The sequence below is a fragment of the Hibiscus syriacus genome, unplaced genomic scaffold (assembly GCF_006381635.1).
Source record: "Hibiscus syriacus cultivar Baekdansim isolate YM2019G1 unplaced genomic scaffold, ASM638163v2 tig00109991_pilon, whole genome shotgun sequence".
Taxonomy (NCBI): domain Eukaryota; kingdom Viridiplantae; phylum Streptophyta; class Magnoliopsida; order Malvales; family Malvaceae; genus Hibiscus; species Hibiscus syriacus.
Window position 1 is genome coordinate 603,095 of NW_024062551.1, and position 17,945 is coordinate 621,039.

A 17,945-nucleotide genomic window follows, 5' to 3' on the forward strand; every position below is an offset into this window, starting at 1 on the left:
GCTCCCTACATTGAGAAATTTATTAATAAATCAACCAAATTTTACTTTAATAATTATAAAAGCATGTTACCAAAATAGTAATGTTTTATAAACATTATTTACCTCATCCACGTAATAATCATATTCAACAGAGCGACAATATGCCTCGGTCTCTTCCGAACAAGTTTATATAAACAAAATAACATAAATTATCCTTTAACACAAATATTATTAAAAAAGGAAATGACATATAAGTTAATATAGAATATATGTTACCGACTTACCTCGAATCTCATTCAACAACCAACTTTACGCACACATATTATATATAATCGAATCTCATATAACCTCGAAACCTAGGTTAAATGTTTTGTTTGTATTATATATAATTAATATAAAAAATTATATATATATATATATATATATCGGGGCGGGATACCTTGCCTCGAACTCGAACCCAAAAAATCCCCGAATTTTACCCTGATACCCGACCCGACCCGATATTATTCAAACCCGACCCGAACTTAGCCGGATTTAAGGTTTCCCCGTCGGGTTCGGGTCATTCTGCCATTCCTATTTTAGTATTTACACTTTCGATTTTTTCAAAACTATACCTAAAATTTAATTTTTGTTTCATTTTAATACTACATCATTAAAAACTTTGGTTTTTTTTTCATTTGTACACCTTTCAAAATTTTACTTTAAGTTTTGAAAAAATTGATAGTTTAGATACTAAAATGAATCAAAATTAAAAGTTTAAGTACTAAACTTTTTAACGAGCACGAATCAAACACTACCTAAGTTACAATCGACTCGCTCGATAAACACCCCTACACATATATAACGGAACATGAACCCATACGCAAGGCCACAATCAATACCAGTGATAGAAGCATAATTTTATGTTAATGACAGTTTTAAAATTAAAAATTGACAAATTTAAGAAATCATTTAATAAAAAATACATAGAAATCTAAAATATGTAATTATTTTGAATTTCCAAGAAAGACTACTACCAAATATGACTACCCCACCCATTCCCTCCGTCCGTCCCTGAATACATCTGAAAACCCTAGTTTACACCATAAAACTATGAACTCCGCTTATTAACAACTAAATAATAGTAATGGCACCAATATTGAATCATAAGCATGCAAGTGCCATGCATTAGTAATTACCATAACCTTTACATACAAGTCTTTAAAGACACACAGATGCATTCATCCGTAGTACCACCATCGTTATTGCATTTCCTGTACATGGTAGTGAGAAACCATTTTCGTGCAGAACATATAAGATTATAAAACCTGTTGAAACTCAACATCAAATCCCAATCCTAATTCCATGGCTCTCACTCTCCCTGAGAACATAATTCGGCCCAGGGTGTGGTCTACATTCGACCCTCGAAATTACTTGTCACGGTACTACATGAGATCCATTACGGCAGAACTAAAGGCACGGCGTTATTCGACTAACAGGTGGATGACCAAAAACTGCACTAACTGGATGTCTTACTCTTCTTTTTCCCGCATGCGATCGGGATATTGCTATAGGATTGGCTTTATTTTACATTTATAGCAGCAGCCATGCTCCTCAACTTCTGAGATATTTCGGAAAATGGAGGTCTCTCTGCAACATCAGAGGCCCAACACTTTTCCATCAATGCCTTCCATTCAGGATCGCACCATGATGGTATTTTCGGACGTAACGTGTTGTTTACTATTCCCCCTGTATATTAAAAGAAAAATATATATGCATATTGGGAGTTTGCAGTAAAAAAAAATCCAATATCAAGACAAGTTCACATCTAAAACTATAAAAAAGCAGATTGAAGTCCAAAAACATGCATACTAGTAGTAGAATAGTGATGCCAAAATCAGAAAATATGTTCTAAACTATGAACCCGTGTAATTTAAAAAATGTTAGGTACCTAATTGCACCAAAACATAAAAGTTGGGTGCCTGATTGCACCATTAAAAAAAGTTAGTACCAAATTGCACGAATACAAAAATTAGGTACCACATTGCACATAAATGCTAAAGGTAGGTACCAAAATTATATTTACCCGAAACAAAAATAACAAAAGTCTCCTCGGAATAATTGCTGATTAATCATTGGGAAGTCCATGAACAGTCGGTGACCATACTAAAATTTTAACATGTGAAGCACACTGATAATGTCAGAACCATTGAAACTTACCAAACGAGAAAGACGAGACAATTTCGATGAGGCCGCTGCTTTCACAAATCATTGGAGGATCATCAAAGGCATTATCAGGGTGCTATCATTGTTTAGAGTTACTTATAGAAAAAAAGCTTACAGTTTAAATGTTGATTATCATAAAGTTTCAAGAACTTTCCCATATTTGGATATCGAAAGTATTTTCTTTCCTTCTAGTTTCTTCCTCTTTTTCTATCCATTCTCCCTTTCTTTTCTTTCCCTACCCGGTTTCTCCTCCGGTACCACACCAGTAGGTAATTGAAAAACAGCAGTACAATAAACCAATAAGAGAACTTGCTTGTTAATGAAATGGTGAAGATTCGTAACCGCTTCCCTCGAACAACAAATTTCCACTCGCTCCTTTCCGTATTTCATAACAAGCAAAGCCCAAGTCTAAAGGCAAAAGGACAGCAAGAAAAGCTCACAATTGAAAAGGGATTTCCTAACAAGGAATCCCTTCTATTCCCCTACAACCACCCCATCCCTTGGTGTCTCTAAACACACCCCTAAAATTCTATGCATGTGCACATGCAGAGTGTGCGATTATGGATGTTCTCAAAATGTCTTTTTCACTAATTTTCCTTCATTTTCTCCAACTACTGATTGAAGGTTGTTAAACAATATTAAACTGTAGATAAAAGAGAGAGAGAAAAAAAGCTAGCCAGAAGATTTGACTGTCAGGCATATCGTTCAATAGAAAAGCTAGTTTATGACTGTCAGGTTGATAAAAATTAATCACAGCTACTGTGCTTGGCATGATTATGACTGTCGGGGATAGATCCACATCAACAAAGGAATGTTAAATTTTCCATGGCTCTTCCTCGTACCAAATGCATATATTGGACATGTCTAATACATGTATCGGAAGTTTTGCCAGTGTAAAGTGGAGAGTTGAAGTAACAAAGATTCAATGCAAAATTTATGGAATACTTATTTACGACACTTACCAATTATAGTAGCACAATGCATATCTGCATAAGGCTCTTCACCAGTGAGTAACTCCCACATAACAATGCCAAAAGAGTAGACATCAATCTGAAGCACAGAAATTGATGCAAACTAAATAAAATTAGTCTCTGGTAAAATGAAAAATAGTGCCGTAAGAAGCAGAACTGATGTTGGAAACAACTGTATCCATCCTCATGTTTTCTATAGCCAGTGTAAAATATTATTACCTTCTCAGATACCATGTTGCTTTTACCACTCAAAAGCTCAGGTGCCATCCAGGGTAGAGTTCCACGAACACCTCCCGAAACTAAAGTTTGTTGTCTGACCTTTGACAAGCCCAAATCACCAATCTAAAAGTGTATGCATGTAATGAATCAGTTGCAACTCTATTGACTGTTGAAAGAAAACTAATACTAGTGTGCTTTCAAGAAAATTTATAAAAGAGTCAATTGAAGACCAAGCTAATAAGAGCTAATACTGAAGAAACAATATCAACATGGAACTCTTACCAAGCTTCCACAATTAAAGAAATCACAGCAAGCTGACAATAACATCCAAAAGTAACTTAGGAAGAACAGAAAAAATTTGTTGTCTCCCCACCCGGGAATAACACAAATTGAGACCCAACTTAAAGGTTGAAGTCCAGAAACAATTTATAATACTGTACCTTGCACACTGGACGCTGTGGATCTCTCATATTTACCAACAGATTTTCACATTTCAAATCAAAATGCACAATGTTCTTTCCATGCAAATATTCCATTCCAAATGCAGCATCCATGGCTATGATGAGTCTCTTACGACGATCAATAGTCCTGCTCAACAACACTATCGTGTCACACATTAATTAGGAAAATAATACATTCTGGTTTGTTTAGTCTGCTATGAAACAAAAAGGGCACATGCTATGGCAAACTGCGACAATTCTTGAACAAACTTCAGAGAAGATGCTCAAAAGGCAATCTGATTGCATAGCCTATTAACATGGTTACCTGTCCTTCTTCTGTAGAAACTGCTTCAAGGATCCATTAACCATGAACTCTGTAACAGTAGCTAGTGATCCATCAGGACCATCACGAACTATTCCATAGAAAGAAACAACATTTGGATGATGTAATGAACTCAATATCAGAGCTTCTTTCCAGAAATCTACAATCTACAGAAGCATAAATATAGAGATTGATATCAATCGATTTATAAGCAGAATAAAAATATTATATATCTTAGAGCTCTTGAAAGAAAATCCATCAGAGGTCCAAACTAACCCAACAATTGAATCATGTCCTACAAAATATCCTTGTTTTAACTGTCACTATTATCAACTTGAAGGGGATTAAACACAAAATACCAAGTCTGAAAGAAAATACAAAGATATAGAAGGCAAATAGCAAAATACTGATCTATCAGAAACATATAGATGGACAATCATAAGTATGGGCAACAAGGAACTCCTACTTCAGCAATAACAAAACCTCATGAACTTTTGATGATGTCATAGTAGAAATGGAAATTTCCAAATCCAACATTCAATTCACCAGCTATGTTGCTTCCTTATAATCATAACATTTGTAAGAAAAAAACTCCTTTGAATTTTCCGTTTCTCTAAAGATCAAAGCTTAGTAAGCCATTACATCCCTTGAGTGCAGACATAAAAAAAGCAAACATAAGCTACACACACACAAACTATAAAAGCACCATCTTTACTCACTGTTGGAAAATAAATAAAAAGCAAAGCATCAATAATATATAAAACACATCAGGTGAAGCATTTGGCATCCTTTTAACTATCAAGCAGCCTCATATTACAGGCTGCCAAAGCTATGAAAGGAAAAGTGCCAACAGTTATTACCAATCTTTCTCTTTCAGAAGGCTTCCCTGCAAAGCAGCTGGCTTTAATTCTCTTGATTGCTACATCAGAACCTTTCCATTTGCCATGATAAACTGCCCCATATGTTCCAGAGCCTAATTGCCGGATCTCCTCTAGATCATCATTCTTTATCGTCTGAAGGTAAAATGCAAATTCCATCAGAACCAAAACGGCAACAAAAAATGTCTAAACAAAGTAAAAAAAATGATCCTAAGAAATAATGGAGGAAGAAATTAAAGTTAATATGATGAAAAAGGAAAAGAAAATAATGACCTGTAACCCTCGTGCAATAGCTTCAGCCTCGGCCTGTGTGGGCTCAATTTTGGACGGGGATATATTATCATTATCAGGATCCAGTTCCACCTCACCATGGACATTCTGGAGACCAAACAGAAATGAGATGATACAAATAAAAATTTGTGAGATGTTATAGATGAACCTTTTCTTAAATCTCACCACTGAATCTGACTCATTTACAGCTGCTTCTCCTTGAACTGCATCATGCTTCAGGGAGGTACCATCTTCAACTTTGGTTTTCACTTCTTCAACCTCTTCTAAAGCTGCTTTTTTAACTGATGCAACAAACTGAGGTATGAAACTCAAATGGTTTACAGATAACTTTGAATTTTCAGCAGCACTAGGATCTTTTTCACCAGGTTTTTCCTGCTCACCACCCTTTTCCACAAGGTTTTTGCAACTTGGAACGCTAGTCTCAACAACTGTTGTTTCAGATTCATTTTCAATAATTTTGTTTTGCTCTGGGCAGCTCATACTTGGAACGTCAAAATTTTCCATCTTCACTGCATGACTTGCTTCTTTATCTTCCACGGTTACAATTTTCTCCTCAGTCCTCAATGCCCCAGTGGTATCAGAATTATCTCGTGATCTAGGCTTGTTCCTGGAAACATGTTTATTGGGAATTAAAGTTGAAGGTAGATCCGGAAACTGAATTGGTTCTGTGGTAACTGCAACATTTAGCATGTCTTGTGGGGATCTAACTGGTAGCATTGTGACAGATTGTTGAGTTTCTAGATCATGAGAATTAATGTTCTCCTTAAGAGGATGAGCATAAGCATTGTCTGGAACAGCGGTCCCATTAAAACCCAGCATCTTTTGTGAAGAGTCTACCCAAGGATTTTGACTATGCGTTGAACTACCTTCCACCAGACCTTTCAACTGTGCTGAGTTAAATGCACCATTTATTTGCTCAGGTAAGCCAGATGCTTCATAAGCAGGAGCACCATGAGTTGGGTTCTGAATATTTCTCCCCAAGGACTGTGCATGTGCATGTCCACGTCCATGTGGCGCTTGGTGACTATTATCTCCTCCATAAGGGTAAGGATAATTCCCATAGCGAACTCCACGTTCTTCAGGAGAAATTTGCAGATGGGATGAAGCAACCCCAGCTTGATCATGAAGCGCTTCGTTCCCCAATTCAGATCCACATTGGTGATGAACATAATTTGAGGGAAGATGAAGGCCATCAGCTAAACTAGCATGCCCGAGAGGTAAATTCATGCCAGCACCTTCTAGAACATAGTGGTCATTAAATCTTCCAGCTCCAGGTACATGATTTCTCACTTCCTCAACACAAGGGTTCAATTGGTTCTGTAAAAGCCGTCCTCTTTCATGACTGTGTGCTTCACCATAAGCAGAACTGGAATCAGTATGATCTTTGGGATAAAATCCATGCTGTGATTTTCCATCTGCATTCAGCATAAAAGCTTCATGGTTTGGGGGGCATTCCGCACACAGACTATTAACCTGGGGAACTCCATTTCCCATGTTGGGATGTTCCAAATGTGGCGATTGATTTCTGCTGAAAGAGGCCCTGTAGTGCTCACAGATGTGGTTCCCCTCATAAACACCATGACCATGAAGTATGTTACCAGGAAAACCACCAAGCTTATTACCAGGTATAGCTCCAGTCGGCATCCATACTACATTATCTGAAAACTGTGGTTGGTGTTCATATTGGAGATGATGACTTAATTGCTGCCTCACATATTCCTCGGGCAATCTATCCAAGCATTTGTCTGATGATTCTGGAAATGGTACTCGGTAACGGGCTGAAGATGGTGAAGGTGGAAAATCTGATAGCGTTCTGGGATCATGGTGTCCATGGTGCCTAGGAGAATAGTAAGGACTCCATGTACCTTCCATTTCATTGTACCTCTGAGGAACTGGTGGCGGTAGTTGCCCGGATCCCATTTGAGGAATATTAAGATGATGCAAATTATATGGCGGCATCAACGTGTCACCGTTCCTCTGGCTATGAAGGCCACCATCAACATTCATACTGTTAAAGAATTGTTCTACTAAACGAATATCATCTACAACTGGGGCCATCACAGGAGAGTCACACTTGTTATAATCAGAGCCATCATTTAAACTGTTCAACGCATCCACATACCTCCTCTCACTTTCTCTCTCATCCCCATCAATATAGTGTGATGAACCATCTCTGTCAAGATGAGAAAACAAAAAAATCCTAAGCCGGGTGAATCCGTCACCCGCGCCCAGCTTCTCATACTCCTCCATCATGTTAGTAACATCGTCGTCGTTCACAACCGACACCAAAGCATCAAGATCCTCATCTGGCTGCTGATATTTCAAAACTACTGCCTCGTCATAAAGCTCCCTCATCTTAATCATCAGCTCCTCATAACTAATATCTCTAGGCAGACTAGCAATTCGCGTTTCTCCGCCAACATACCTCAATTTCCCATCTTGTGGTCGAGGCAAAATGCTACCGAGGAAGCTACATAAGAATTTTAGACGCGGGGTTTCATCGTTCGAACCAGGGACCGAGGAAGCCAGGGCAGAAACCGAGGTTGATGAAGGTGAATCCATCAAATACAGAGCTTGGTTATTATACTGCTGTTGATGATCCACTATTCCCGTGTTACACATGGGAAGTTTTTTTTTCACTTTTCAGCTCTCACCATGTAAAACACAATCAAAACTCAACCCAAATTGTAAACCAAATATCCAAGTCACAAATTCAGCACCAGGAACAGATTGATTCCTCTATCTGGAAACTCAAAAAGAGTACCACATATCATCAAAATCACTCAAATTCTCAGCACCAAAAAATCCAAAGAACAAAACAAATAAATTAAATTGAATCGAACTGGGCAAACAGAAAATCTACCAATCAACCAAAATCTTCTCCAGAAAAGCTTCAAAATTTAGCAGTTTCCAAATTCAATAAAAGGAACCCAAATCAGGTTTGATCAGAAAGAGACTAAATCCAAAACTAAAGAGTGTACCTGACATTTGGGGATGGCAAAAAGAGTTAAAAGATCATCATTCTGCTTGATGGGGTGAAGCTGTTTCTTTATTAAAGAATGGCGATAATATGGGTCAATCGAAAGAGAGATCAATAAAGAAAGTAAAGAAAAATAGGAGAAATTGAAGGTAGAAGTGGAAGAAAGCAAAGAGGAGCAGAATAGGCCATAGGCAAATGGGGAATTTTTCTGGAATGATGCCTGGCCGTGCAAACGCTGTACTCCAGGTAACGTTCCACGTGGCGCAACCATCTCTTCACTCACCCTTTTCTTTCTCTTCTATTCTTGTGTAAACTACAAAATTAGTCACTAATATTTAAGTAAGTTTTATTTTTCTCACTGAAGTTTTAAAAATAATATACTGATCACTAAAGCTATCAATTGGTAACAAAATGTTCACTCCACTACCATTCACGTTAATTTGATAACGTGAAAATGTTAACAAAAAAGTAAATATTTAATTTTACTCTTAAACTATTGTTAAAACATTAAATATGTCTTTGAACAATAATTATATATTTAATTTATGGTGGGCTATTTCGAATAATATCATAGTACCTTCACTATTGATTGTGTTAGGGTTGCTAAGCGAGTGCAAAATGGGAGTTGGTTTCATTATTTAAGAACAAAAAAAGGTGTTTTCTTCTTCTTCTTTTAGGAGCTGTTGTTGTAATTGTTGCTAGTCTCTTCTTGTTGAGGGTAGCTGAAACTCTCTCACAAATTTGGGTTAATTAAAATAATAAAAATATATTTAGTCTTTTTCTATATATAAACTTGTCACCTTTTTAATATTTTCTAGAAATTTTAATTTTTTATATTTCTTTATATTTTTAATGTTTTCATAGATTTTTTTTAAAAAATAATTAAGTATACTTATAATTTTTGGATTTTTTAAAATTAATTTTTTAGCATAAATTAGATATAAAATCACTGTTTAATGATCTATTTGATGTTTTAGCAACAATTTAGGGGTAAATCTAAATATTTACCTTTTTTTTAACGTTTCCACTTAACGGTGATGATGATAGAGTGACCATTTTGTTACAAATCGATAACGTTAGTTACCAATTTGTTACTTTTAAAACTTCGATAAGAAAAATGAAAACTTACTCATACTTAAGTGATCATTTGTGTAGTTTACCCTAATAAATAGGGAGTTTTTAAGCGTCACTAAAAATGCTCTTGGTACTAGCTAGAGTACCACAAAAAGTGCCGCTAAAGCCAACGCCACAATAAATTGTCACACTCTAATTCCGGGGTTAAATTTTTCTTATTTTATTTTGAGAACTAATTTGAAACTTCGGTAACTTTTCAAAAAGAATTTTTAATTAAATTTTGGTCCAAATCTGAAAGTTTTAAAAGTTTAGAGACTAATGGCATGATTTTTTCATTTTTCTTTTTGGTAGGTTTTTAAACCCCCAGAACCCAGAATTTTCCATATTTGAAAGTTGGAAAAGCTCTCTCTCTATATTTCCATTTTTAGAAATTTTGAGCTAAGAATCTCTGATAACCAATCTGCCGCCAACCATTGTTTCGTTTAGTACATCGTTCATACCATTGGATTCTTTGTGTCATCTTGAGTCCAACATTGTTTACTTTGTCGTTATAGTCGTCGGTGTGTGGAGGAGTGAACGTAAGCAAAATTTCGACGAAGCGATATCAAGCTCTCCACCGTTCACCAAGGTGAACCGAGCCTTGTAAGTGCTTTAAAACGCTTCAAAATATTTTTAAGAATTTTTCTATAATTTTTTTGTCTCCGAAAGCCACCGCACGCGCCCCCGCTACATTTGGGAAAGGTCCACCGCCTAGTGGACTTCTAGAAGTGGGTCAAACCCGACCCACTAACCTGATTCGTCCAACCGTTCGACCAGTCTGATCTATTTTAACCTGATCTGTACCCACATCTGACTCGATCCATACACTTGTCGGCCCAAACCCAAAATATCGAACTGATCCGATCAGATCGACTCACCCAAACCGGATTGAATTGGTCTAGATATATGTCTAGTTATTCCAATATGGATGGACATGATAAATCTTTTCTCAACATTAAAGTAATAATAAAGATAAAGAGCTTTGATATGTTGAATTAGTAGGATACAATCATCAAAATATGAACAGTATATAACATGTACTCTGGTGATCATGCCTACTATATGGATTCCTTCCAACTTGTTTCTTTATGAAACTCCTTTTTTTAGGAGCTTTATGGAAATATAAATTACCTTCGAAGATTTCATCAGAACCCTCTCCTGAAATGACCATTTCACTTTTAAGGATTTGATTTTTCTCGACATAAAAAACATTGGGTGCTGGTTCTGATGGTGGTCACATCATACATTTTTTCCTGCATGTTATAATTTCTGATTTTACCTATCTATTTATGCGGATAACTTTTCACATTGAATGGGTGATGCTAATTTCTTCTCTTAAATGCAATACATCTTTTAGTTTTTGGTGCTCATCTAATATTTCAACTTTCAACCGCATGCTGTTATCAAAGCATGGAGATTGTAGAGGGAAGATTAAAGAGAAATAATAAGTTTTGAGGAGAAAAAAAAAGTGTGGAGAAGGGAGTGTGAAGAGAAAGACCGGTCGAAATGGTTGTCTTTATGCTCAAACTATTCCACATCAACATTTAACACACCACATCATCTTTTCGTCATCCACATTAAAGTTTGTTAACGTCAGCTACCGATTTGTTATAAATCGATAATATTAGTGACCAATTCGTTAGTTTTGTAACTTCAATAGAAAAAATGAAAATATAATCAAAGATTAGTGACAATTGTGTAGTTTACCCAGAGTCGCCCGAGTAGACCATGAAGCGAAAAGATTATATTAAAGAAGAACACATTCACTGTTTCAAATCATTTTCTTTTGAGAAAATAATCTCAGTGACCAAAAATGCCTTATAATATACGATTTTAACCAACTTTTTTTGGATTTGTCAAAATGACCAACTAAATCGCAATGCGATCGATAATTCGCAATGCGATCTCCGGTATCGCAAATCAGTTTCCAGATTCGCAACGCGATTCTGACTATCGCATTGCGATTTTCCAAATTCGCGTTGCGATTTTCCTAATTCGCAATGCGAATACATAAATCGCAATACGAATCTGACTATCACAATGCAATTTACATAGCGCCATTCGTATCGCAATGCGTATTTTTTTTTCAAATTCCAAACACGAATATATTAATATATCGAAACATTGAACCGTCCACAGTATATCCCGTAATCGCAACTCATAACCTAAAACCCTAAATCACAACTCAGTCTCATCTCCATCTCTCACTCTCTAAGGCGACATCCGTCCCCATCTTCGACGAAATCAGTCCCCATCTCCAACGATATCAGTCTCCATCTCCGGCGAAATCATTCACGGTCAGAAATGGAAAATCAAGCAAATCAACCACCGAGGGTTAGTTTTTTTAATTATTTTTATTTTGAAATTTTTTCATTATTATTAGGTTTTTTATATTGAAATTGATGATAAGTTTACTGGTGTTTTCAATAATAGATTAACCATTTCACTTAGATTGCTTATTAAATTCATTCGATTGCTGCCAATACTACTAAACGGTTTAGTCTTTAACCCTGTGAAGTTAGTATTTGTCTTTGTTTTGTCTTTTGGTTGAAGTAATGCAATCCATTCAAGTTTCTTTCAATTTTAGTATTTAAAACCGAGAATGACTATCGCAATGCGATTCTGTCGTTGCAATTTTCATTTTGCGTTGCGATAGTCAAATTCGCGTTGCGATTGTCATTTTCATGTTGCGATTTTCATTTTTGTGTTGCGATTTTAAGTTTCAGAAACTATTCTTCTTCTGCAAATTAAAACTTGAATGAATTGCATTACTTCAACCAAAAAACAAAGACAAATACTAAATTCACAGTGTTACAAATTTAAGTTTGAAGAATAAACTACTACTCTTTATGTTTATTGTTCTTGTTATATCTTCACAGTGTAGTTTTTGGCATATCTAACTTGGTATGTTTATTGTCTTTGCAGAACTTTTATTCGGCTCAATTGACCTTAAGAAATAAAGTAAGCCTGGCCAAAACAATTTCGTCGAAGCTTTCACCTGCATAAAGAAAAATATTTGAGGATACTTGCTTCGGGCCATGGCTGAAAGTACAACATCCGGGTGGAGATTCTATGTTGACCCATCTGTTTCTTCAAACCATTACTAGCGATCTACCAGAGACTATACAATATCATGATGAAGAGATATGGTTTGATTTTCCACCGGAGTATACGTGTTTAGGGCGGGAGGAGTTTTGCTTAATCACCGGTCTACGCTTTGGACACGATGATGTAGATCGGTACACTAGACATATTACCTGCCTATCATGGTTTTCCTGGGTTTTTCCTGAGCTGTCAACGGAGAAGCCGAATTTACACGTGGAAGACTTGACGAGATTATTGAATAAGAAAGATGGTTTTACTCGGATGGATGACGTCGATGTTGTCCGAGTATGCCTTCTAATACTTTTGTAAGCCGGCTTTTTAGGCAGAGAGGCCCGACAACCTATTCCTAATGATATAATTAAATTGGTAGAGGACCTAAATGCATGGAACCTGTTTCCGTGGGGTTCGTATGTATGGAAAGCTACATGGAATAAGTTGCTGTCTGCCTTTGATGATCGAAAAAGTTTGCGTGGCGATGGTTCCAAATACACTTTGTCAGGCTTTATTTGGGCCTTTAAGGTAATAATTTTTTTATAATGTTTCCAAAATTATAATTAATTCTTTAACAATTACTAATGTTTGTTATTATATTGTTTGTAGATTTGGATATTTGAGGCCTTTCCCGCCATGTAGACATATGCTTTAAAAACTTCTAATGATATTCCTAGGGCTATTTCCTGGAAGAGGAAACAGTCCTTGCAGCAATGGGAAGATTTACTACCGTATACTATAATAAATAATGTAAGTTAACACAAATACTACCATATGTTTATAAACAAGTTATTACTAGTACACGTTTAACTTTGTTTGAGCTTTTATATTGTTAGGAGGCCAACACTCCATTACAGAGGCTGACACCCACAGAAGCTGAGTTTGCCACTGAATGGTGGCAAGCTAGTAAGCATTTTTTTGATGGCACAGACGATGAGCAGCCACCACTCCGAGAGTCATCACCTCACCCAGAGCCATCACCTGATCGACCCGAATATACACCTCCACAACGAGAGTCATCACCTATTATGTCACATCATCGAGCCTCTTCTCCACCATCACCTCATGATAGGCGACCGTTGTTAACTTCCTAAAAAGGCTACTTTTAAAGTCTTTTTCACTTAAGTTATTGTTTGTTTAAAAGCTCATTTTTAGGATCATATAGTTGCATTTGTGGTGGTTGTGCTATTTATTTCTTAATGGTGCTGTTTGAGGGAAAGGTGCAGTTTGTCTATGGTGTGCAGGGAATAGCAAGAAAAAGGATTCTTTGGGAAGTAATGCTGCGGCATCACAAGTTGCTAAAGCATATTGAAATGCCTTGGCATTTCTGGCGCAGAAAAAGACAAAAAGATATTTCTGCATAAGGACAGCTGGCACTGGACAGCTGTCTCTGCACGTGAAGGACTGCTGTAACCGCCTGCCAGAGCTGCCAAAGGACCACTGCCACTTGGAGGATAAGGTTCATGCACAACATGTGATTCTAGGGGTATGAGGGGTATTTTGCACCCAACAACCTCATCATTACCCCTGGATATTTTTATTATATATAACACCTCATGGGAGAGAAGAAAAAAGAGGACAGAGAGCATACGCATATAGCAGAAAAAATCACATTTTTATTTCTTCTTCCTTGGGATATTCCTCCATTGATAAAGCTCCAAGGAGTGGCAAGCTAGGCGCCGGAAGGAGCTAAAGAGCAAAGTGGTTCGTGGTGGCCGAGAGGAGACCTCCGGTGGCTCGTTGAAGGCTTCTTCTCACTTTCCTTTTGCTGCTATTTTTCTATTAATTTATGGGTTGTTGGAACGAATATTTTCATGACTTTGTGTTTGGATATTTCGAACCCCACCATGAACTAACTTATTTGGTGGTGGTTGGTTGAACGATTGTTTAAACTTTATTTTTTAGGGTATATTTAAGTTTATTTTGGGTTCTTTATTTGCTTTGCTTATGAATGCTTCACCATCTAGGCTTGTAAGAGGCATGGAAATATCCATCTCTTAGATGAAGGTTAGGTACTCGGAAGAATCCTAAGCTAAAAATACTTGTAAGTATTCGGAAGAAACGCAAGATAAGATCCTCATAAGCAATGGGTTATGGTATTTTCAAGGGGCTTTGAACCGGCCTAGGAATATTATAACTTAATCCCTTAGATCTCGGAAGAGACTAGGATAGGATTTCAACGACTAAAAAGGGTGTCTTTATCAATAGGGTAGGCTGTCCAACATGGTTGAGTGAGAGAAGATGCCTTGGCATCCTATTCTGTTAGGTTCTTTTGAACACCTTAGGAAAGCCCTGTCGAGTAAGTAAAGACAAGATAGCTTAAATATACTTGAGAAATAAGTTTAGCAACTTTAGACCAATCCTTACCATTCATTTCATTGGAAGCTTGTCACGTGAGGATTATTTTCTTCTTATTTTATTTATTTTTTTTATTGTCTTTACCATTTCTCATTGCCTCAACATTTCACCATACTCAACATTAAACATCCATTGCATTTCCATTTGCTACACCATCACACCATCAATCCACATCCACCAGCATGCACATATCCATTGCCGTGACATTTGTATATATCAAGACTAACTATACTTAGATATAATATTACATCGCTTTGGTTAGACTTTTGTGATTTCACCCAATCCCTGTGGAGACGATACTCACTCATCATTATATTACTTGAGCGATTGTGTATACTTGCACATTATTTGCATATATTTTATAGTACTCACAACACGCGAACAAGTTTTTGGCGCCGTTGCCGGGGATTGGCAGCCTGAAGTTATTTAGTTTTTCCAGAGCATTTTATTTTGTTTTGCATTTTTATTTTTTGTATAGTTTACTTGATATTTTTGTTTTATTTTTCAGGTTTATTTAGTGTATGCCTAGAAGAAATTCTGAAGAGCCTTTGGAACCAATAGAACCTGAGATTGAAAGACTCTTTAGAAGAAGAAGACGTGCTCAAGGAAATATGTATCAGATTGGAAACCAAGGCATTGGTCAAGATGACAGAAATCAGAATGTCGCGGCATTAAACAATGCTGAACCTGCTATCAGGCCTCGTGTTATTCGAGATCATTTAAATCCGATACTGGATGATCTGAATCTTGGGATTGTGGCACCCGAAATTCAAGCTGCACATTTCGAGCTGAAACCAGTCATGTTCAACATGTTGAATTCCATTGGGCAGTTTGAGGGTATGCCAACTGAAGATGCCAGGCAACACATTCGCAATTTTCTGGAAGTTTGTGATTCTTTCCGCCAAGAAGGAGTGTATGAGGATTTTCTGAAATTAAAGCTTTTTCTGTATTCATTGCATGACCGAGCAAGGGCTTGGTTGAGTGGTGTACCAGTCGGTTCGATGGAATCATGGGCCGATCTTTGCAAGAGCTTCTTATTGAGGTATAACCCACCAAACATGAATACGCAGCTAAGGAATGAAATATCATCTTTTTGCCAGGGCGACGACGAATCCATGTATGAGTGTTGTTGGGATCGTTACAAGAGTTTGCTTCGAAAGTGTTCAAATCATGGTTTTCATGATTGGACTCAAGTAGTCATGTTTTATAATGGAGTCAATGCACCCACGAGGATGTTACTGGATGCCTCGGCAAATGGGACATTGCTGGACAAATCACCTACGGAGACGTTTGCTATCTTGGACAGAATTGCTAACAATGATTATCAATTTCCTTCCTCAAGACTTGGGAGTGGGAGGAGAGCACCTGGAGCATTCGAGTTGGAAGCCAAAGATTCGGAGTATAAGAAAGCAATTGGTTAGACTATGGCCACATTGAAAGGCATTAGTCCCATGATCTGCATGCACAAGATTCTGCTAGAAGATTGCCACGACAATTCAATTGAACCACAAAGAAGACTCAACCCTGTTATGAAGCAAGTGGTGATGAAAGAAATTCTGAAATGGCTTGATGTTGGAGTGATCTACCCTATCTCCAATAGCTCATGGGTGAGCCATGTCCAATGTGTTTCGAAGAAAGGAGGCACGACGGTGGTTACGAATGAGGATAATGAGCTATTACCCAATCGCACTGTGACTGGATGGAGGATATGTATGGACTATAGAAAACTCAACAAAGCTACGAAGAATGACCAATTTCCTCTACCTTTCATCGACCAAATGTTGGATCGATTGGCCGGCAAAGCATTCTATTGCTTTTTGGATGGGTACTCGGGGTACAATCAAATTGCCATCCCACCAGAGGACCAGGAGAAGACTACATTTACTTGTCCCTATGGCACTTTTTCCTTTAGAAGGATGCCTTTTGGACTCTGTAATTCCCCGGTAACGTTTCAGCGCTGTATGCAAGCTATATTTTCAGATATGGTTGAGGATTTTCTGGAGATCTTCATGGACGATTTTTCTGTTTGTGGGGATGATTTTGAATGATGCCTCGGTAATTTAGCAAAAGTTCTCAAGAGATGCGAGGAGGCTGAGTTGGTCTTAAACTGGGAAAAATGTCACTTCATGGTGACTGAAGGTATTGTATTAGGCCACAAAATTCACACAAGGGTATTGAGGTGGACAAGGCAAAGATTGAAGTGATTGAAAAATTACCACCACCAACTTCGGTTAAGGAAATAAGAAGTTTTCTTGGACATGCTGGATTCTATAGAAGGTTTATCAAAGATTTCTCCAAGATTTCTAAACCCTTGTGCATATTGCTTCAACAAAACCAACCCTTTGTGTTTGACGAATTATGCCTTGGCGCGTTTACTGAGCTAAAGCGACAACTGATCTCGGCACCCATTGTAGTCCCTCCCGACTGGACATCACCATTTGAGCTGATGTGTGATGCAAGCGATTATGCCGTAAGAGCTATTTTGGGGCAACGCCGAGGTAAAATCTTTCATGTTATTTATTACTCTAGTCGCACTTTAAATGAAGCACAATTGAACTACACCACCACTGAGAAAGAATTACTTGCCGTAGTATTTGCTTTTGATAAATTTAGACATTACCTAATAGGCACTAAAGTTATTGTTCACACTGATCATTCGGCTATAAAATACTTAGTGAACAAAAAGGATGCCAAGCCTAGACTTATTAGGTGGATCTTACTTTTGCAAGAATTTGACTTAGAGGTGGTAGATAGAAAAGGAACTGAAAATCAAGTTGTTGATCACTTATCTAGGCTAGAGAACAATTCTGAATGCCATGACACTGTAGATATCCAAGAGGAATTTCCTGATGAGAAAATATTATATGACGCGGCAATCCCGTGGTACGCTGACTTTGTTAATTTTCTTGTTAGTGGAATTGTGCCTTTTGATTTGAATAGTCAGGCTAAAAAGAAGTTCAAGCACGATGCAAGGCACTATTTTTGGGATGAGCCATATCTGTTCAAACATTGTGCCGATCAGCTCATTAGACGATGTGTACCTGAAGAAGAGCAAAGTGATATTTTGTACCATTGTCATTCGGCCCCAAGTGG

General features: G+C 37.3%; 1 protein-coding gene across 1 annotated transcript; it reads right to left on the reverse strand.

Annotated features, from left to right (window-relative positions):
• Positions 1-1,066: 1,066 nt before the first annotated feature.
• On the reverse strand, positions 1,067-17,079 carry LOC120212048. The gene is made up of 9 exons (XM_039210485.1): positions 17,069-17,079; positions 5,471-8,185; positions 5,288-5,392; positions 4,997-5,149; positions 4,140-4,303; positions 3,815-3,962; positions 3,375-3,497; positions 3,147-3,234; positions 1,067-1,707 (listed from the first exon to the last, which is right to left on the reverse strand). Exons 2-9 carry the CDS (start codon positions 7,925-7,927, stop codon positions 1,541-1,543), a joined length of 3,405 nt encoding a protein of 1,134 aa, XP_039066416.1. The 5' UTR covers positions 7,928-8,185; positions 17,069-17,079; the 3' UTR covers positions 1,067-1,540.
• Between the last annotated feature and the right edge of the window lie 866 nt (positions 17,080-17,945).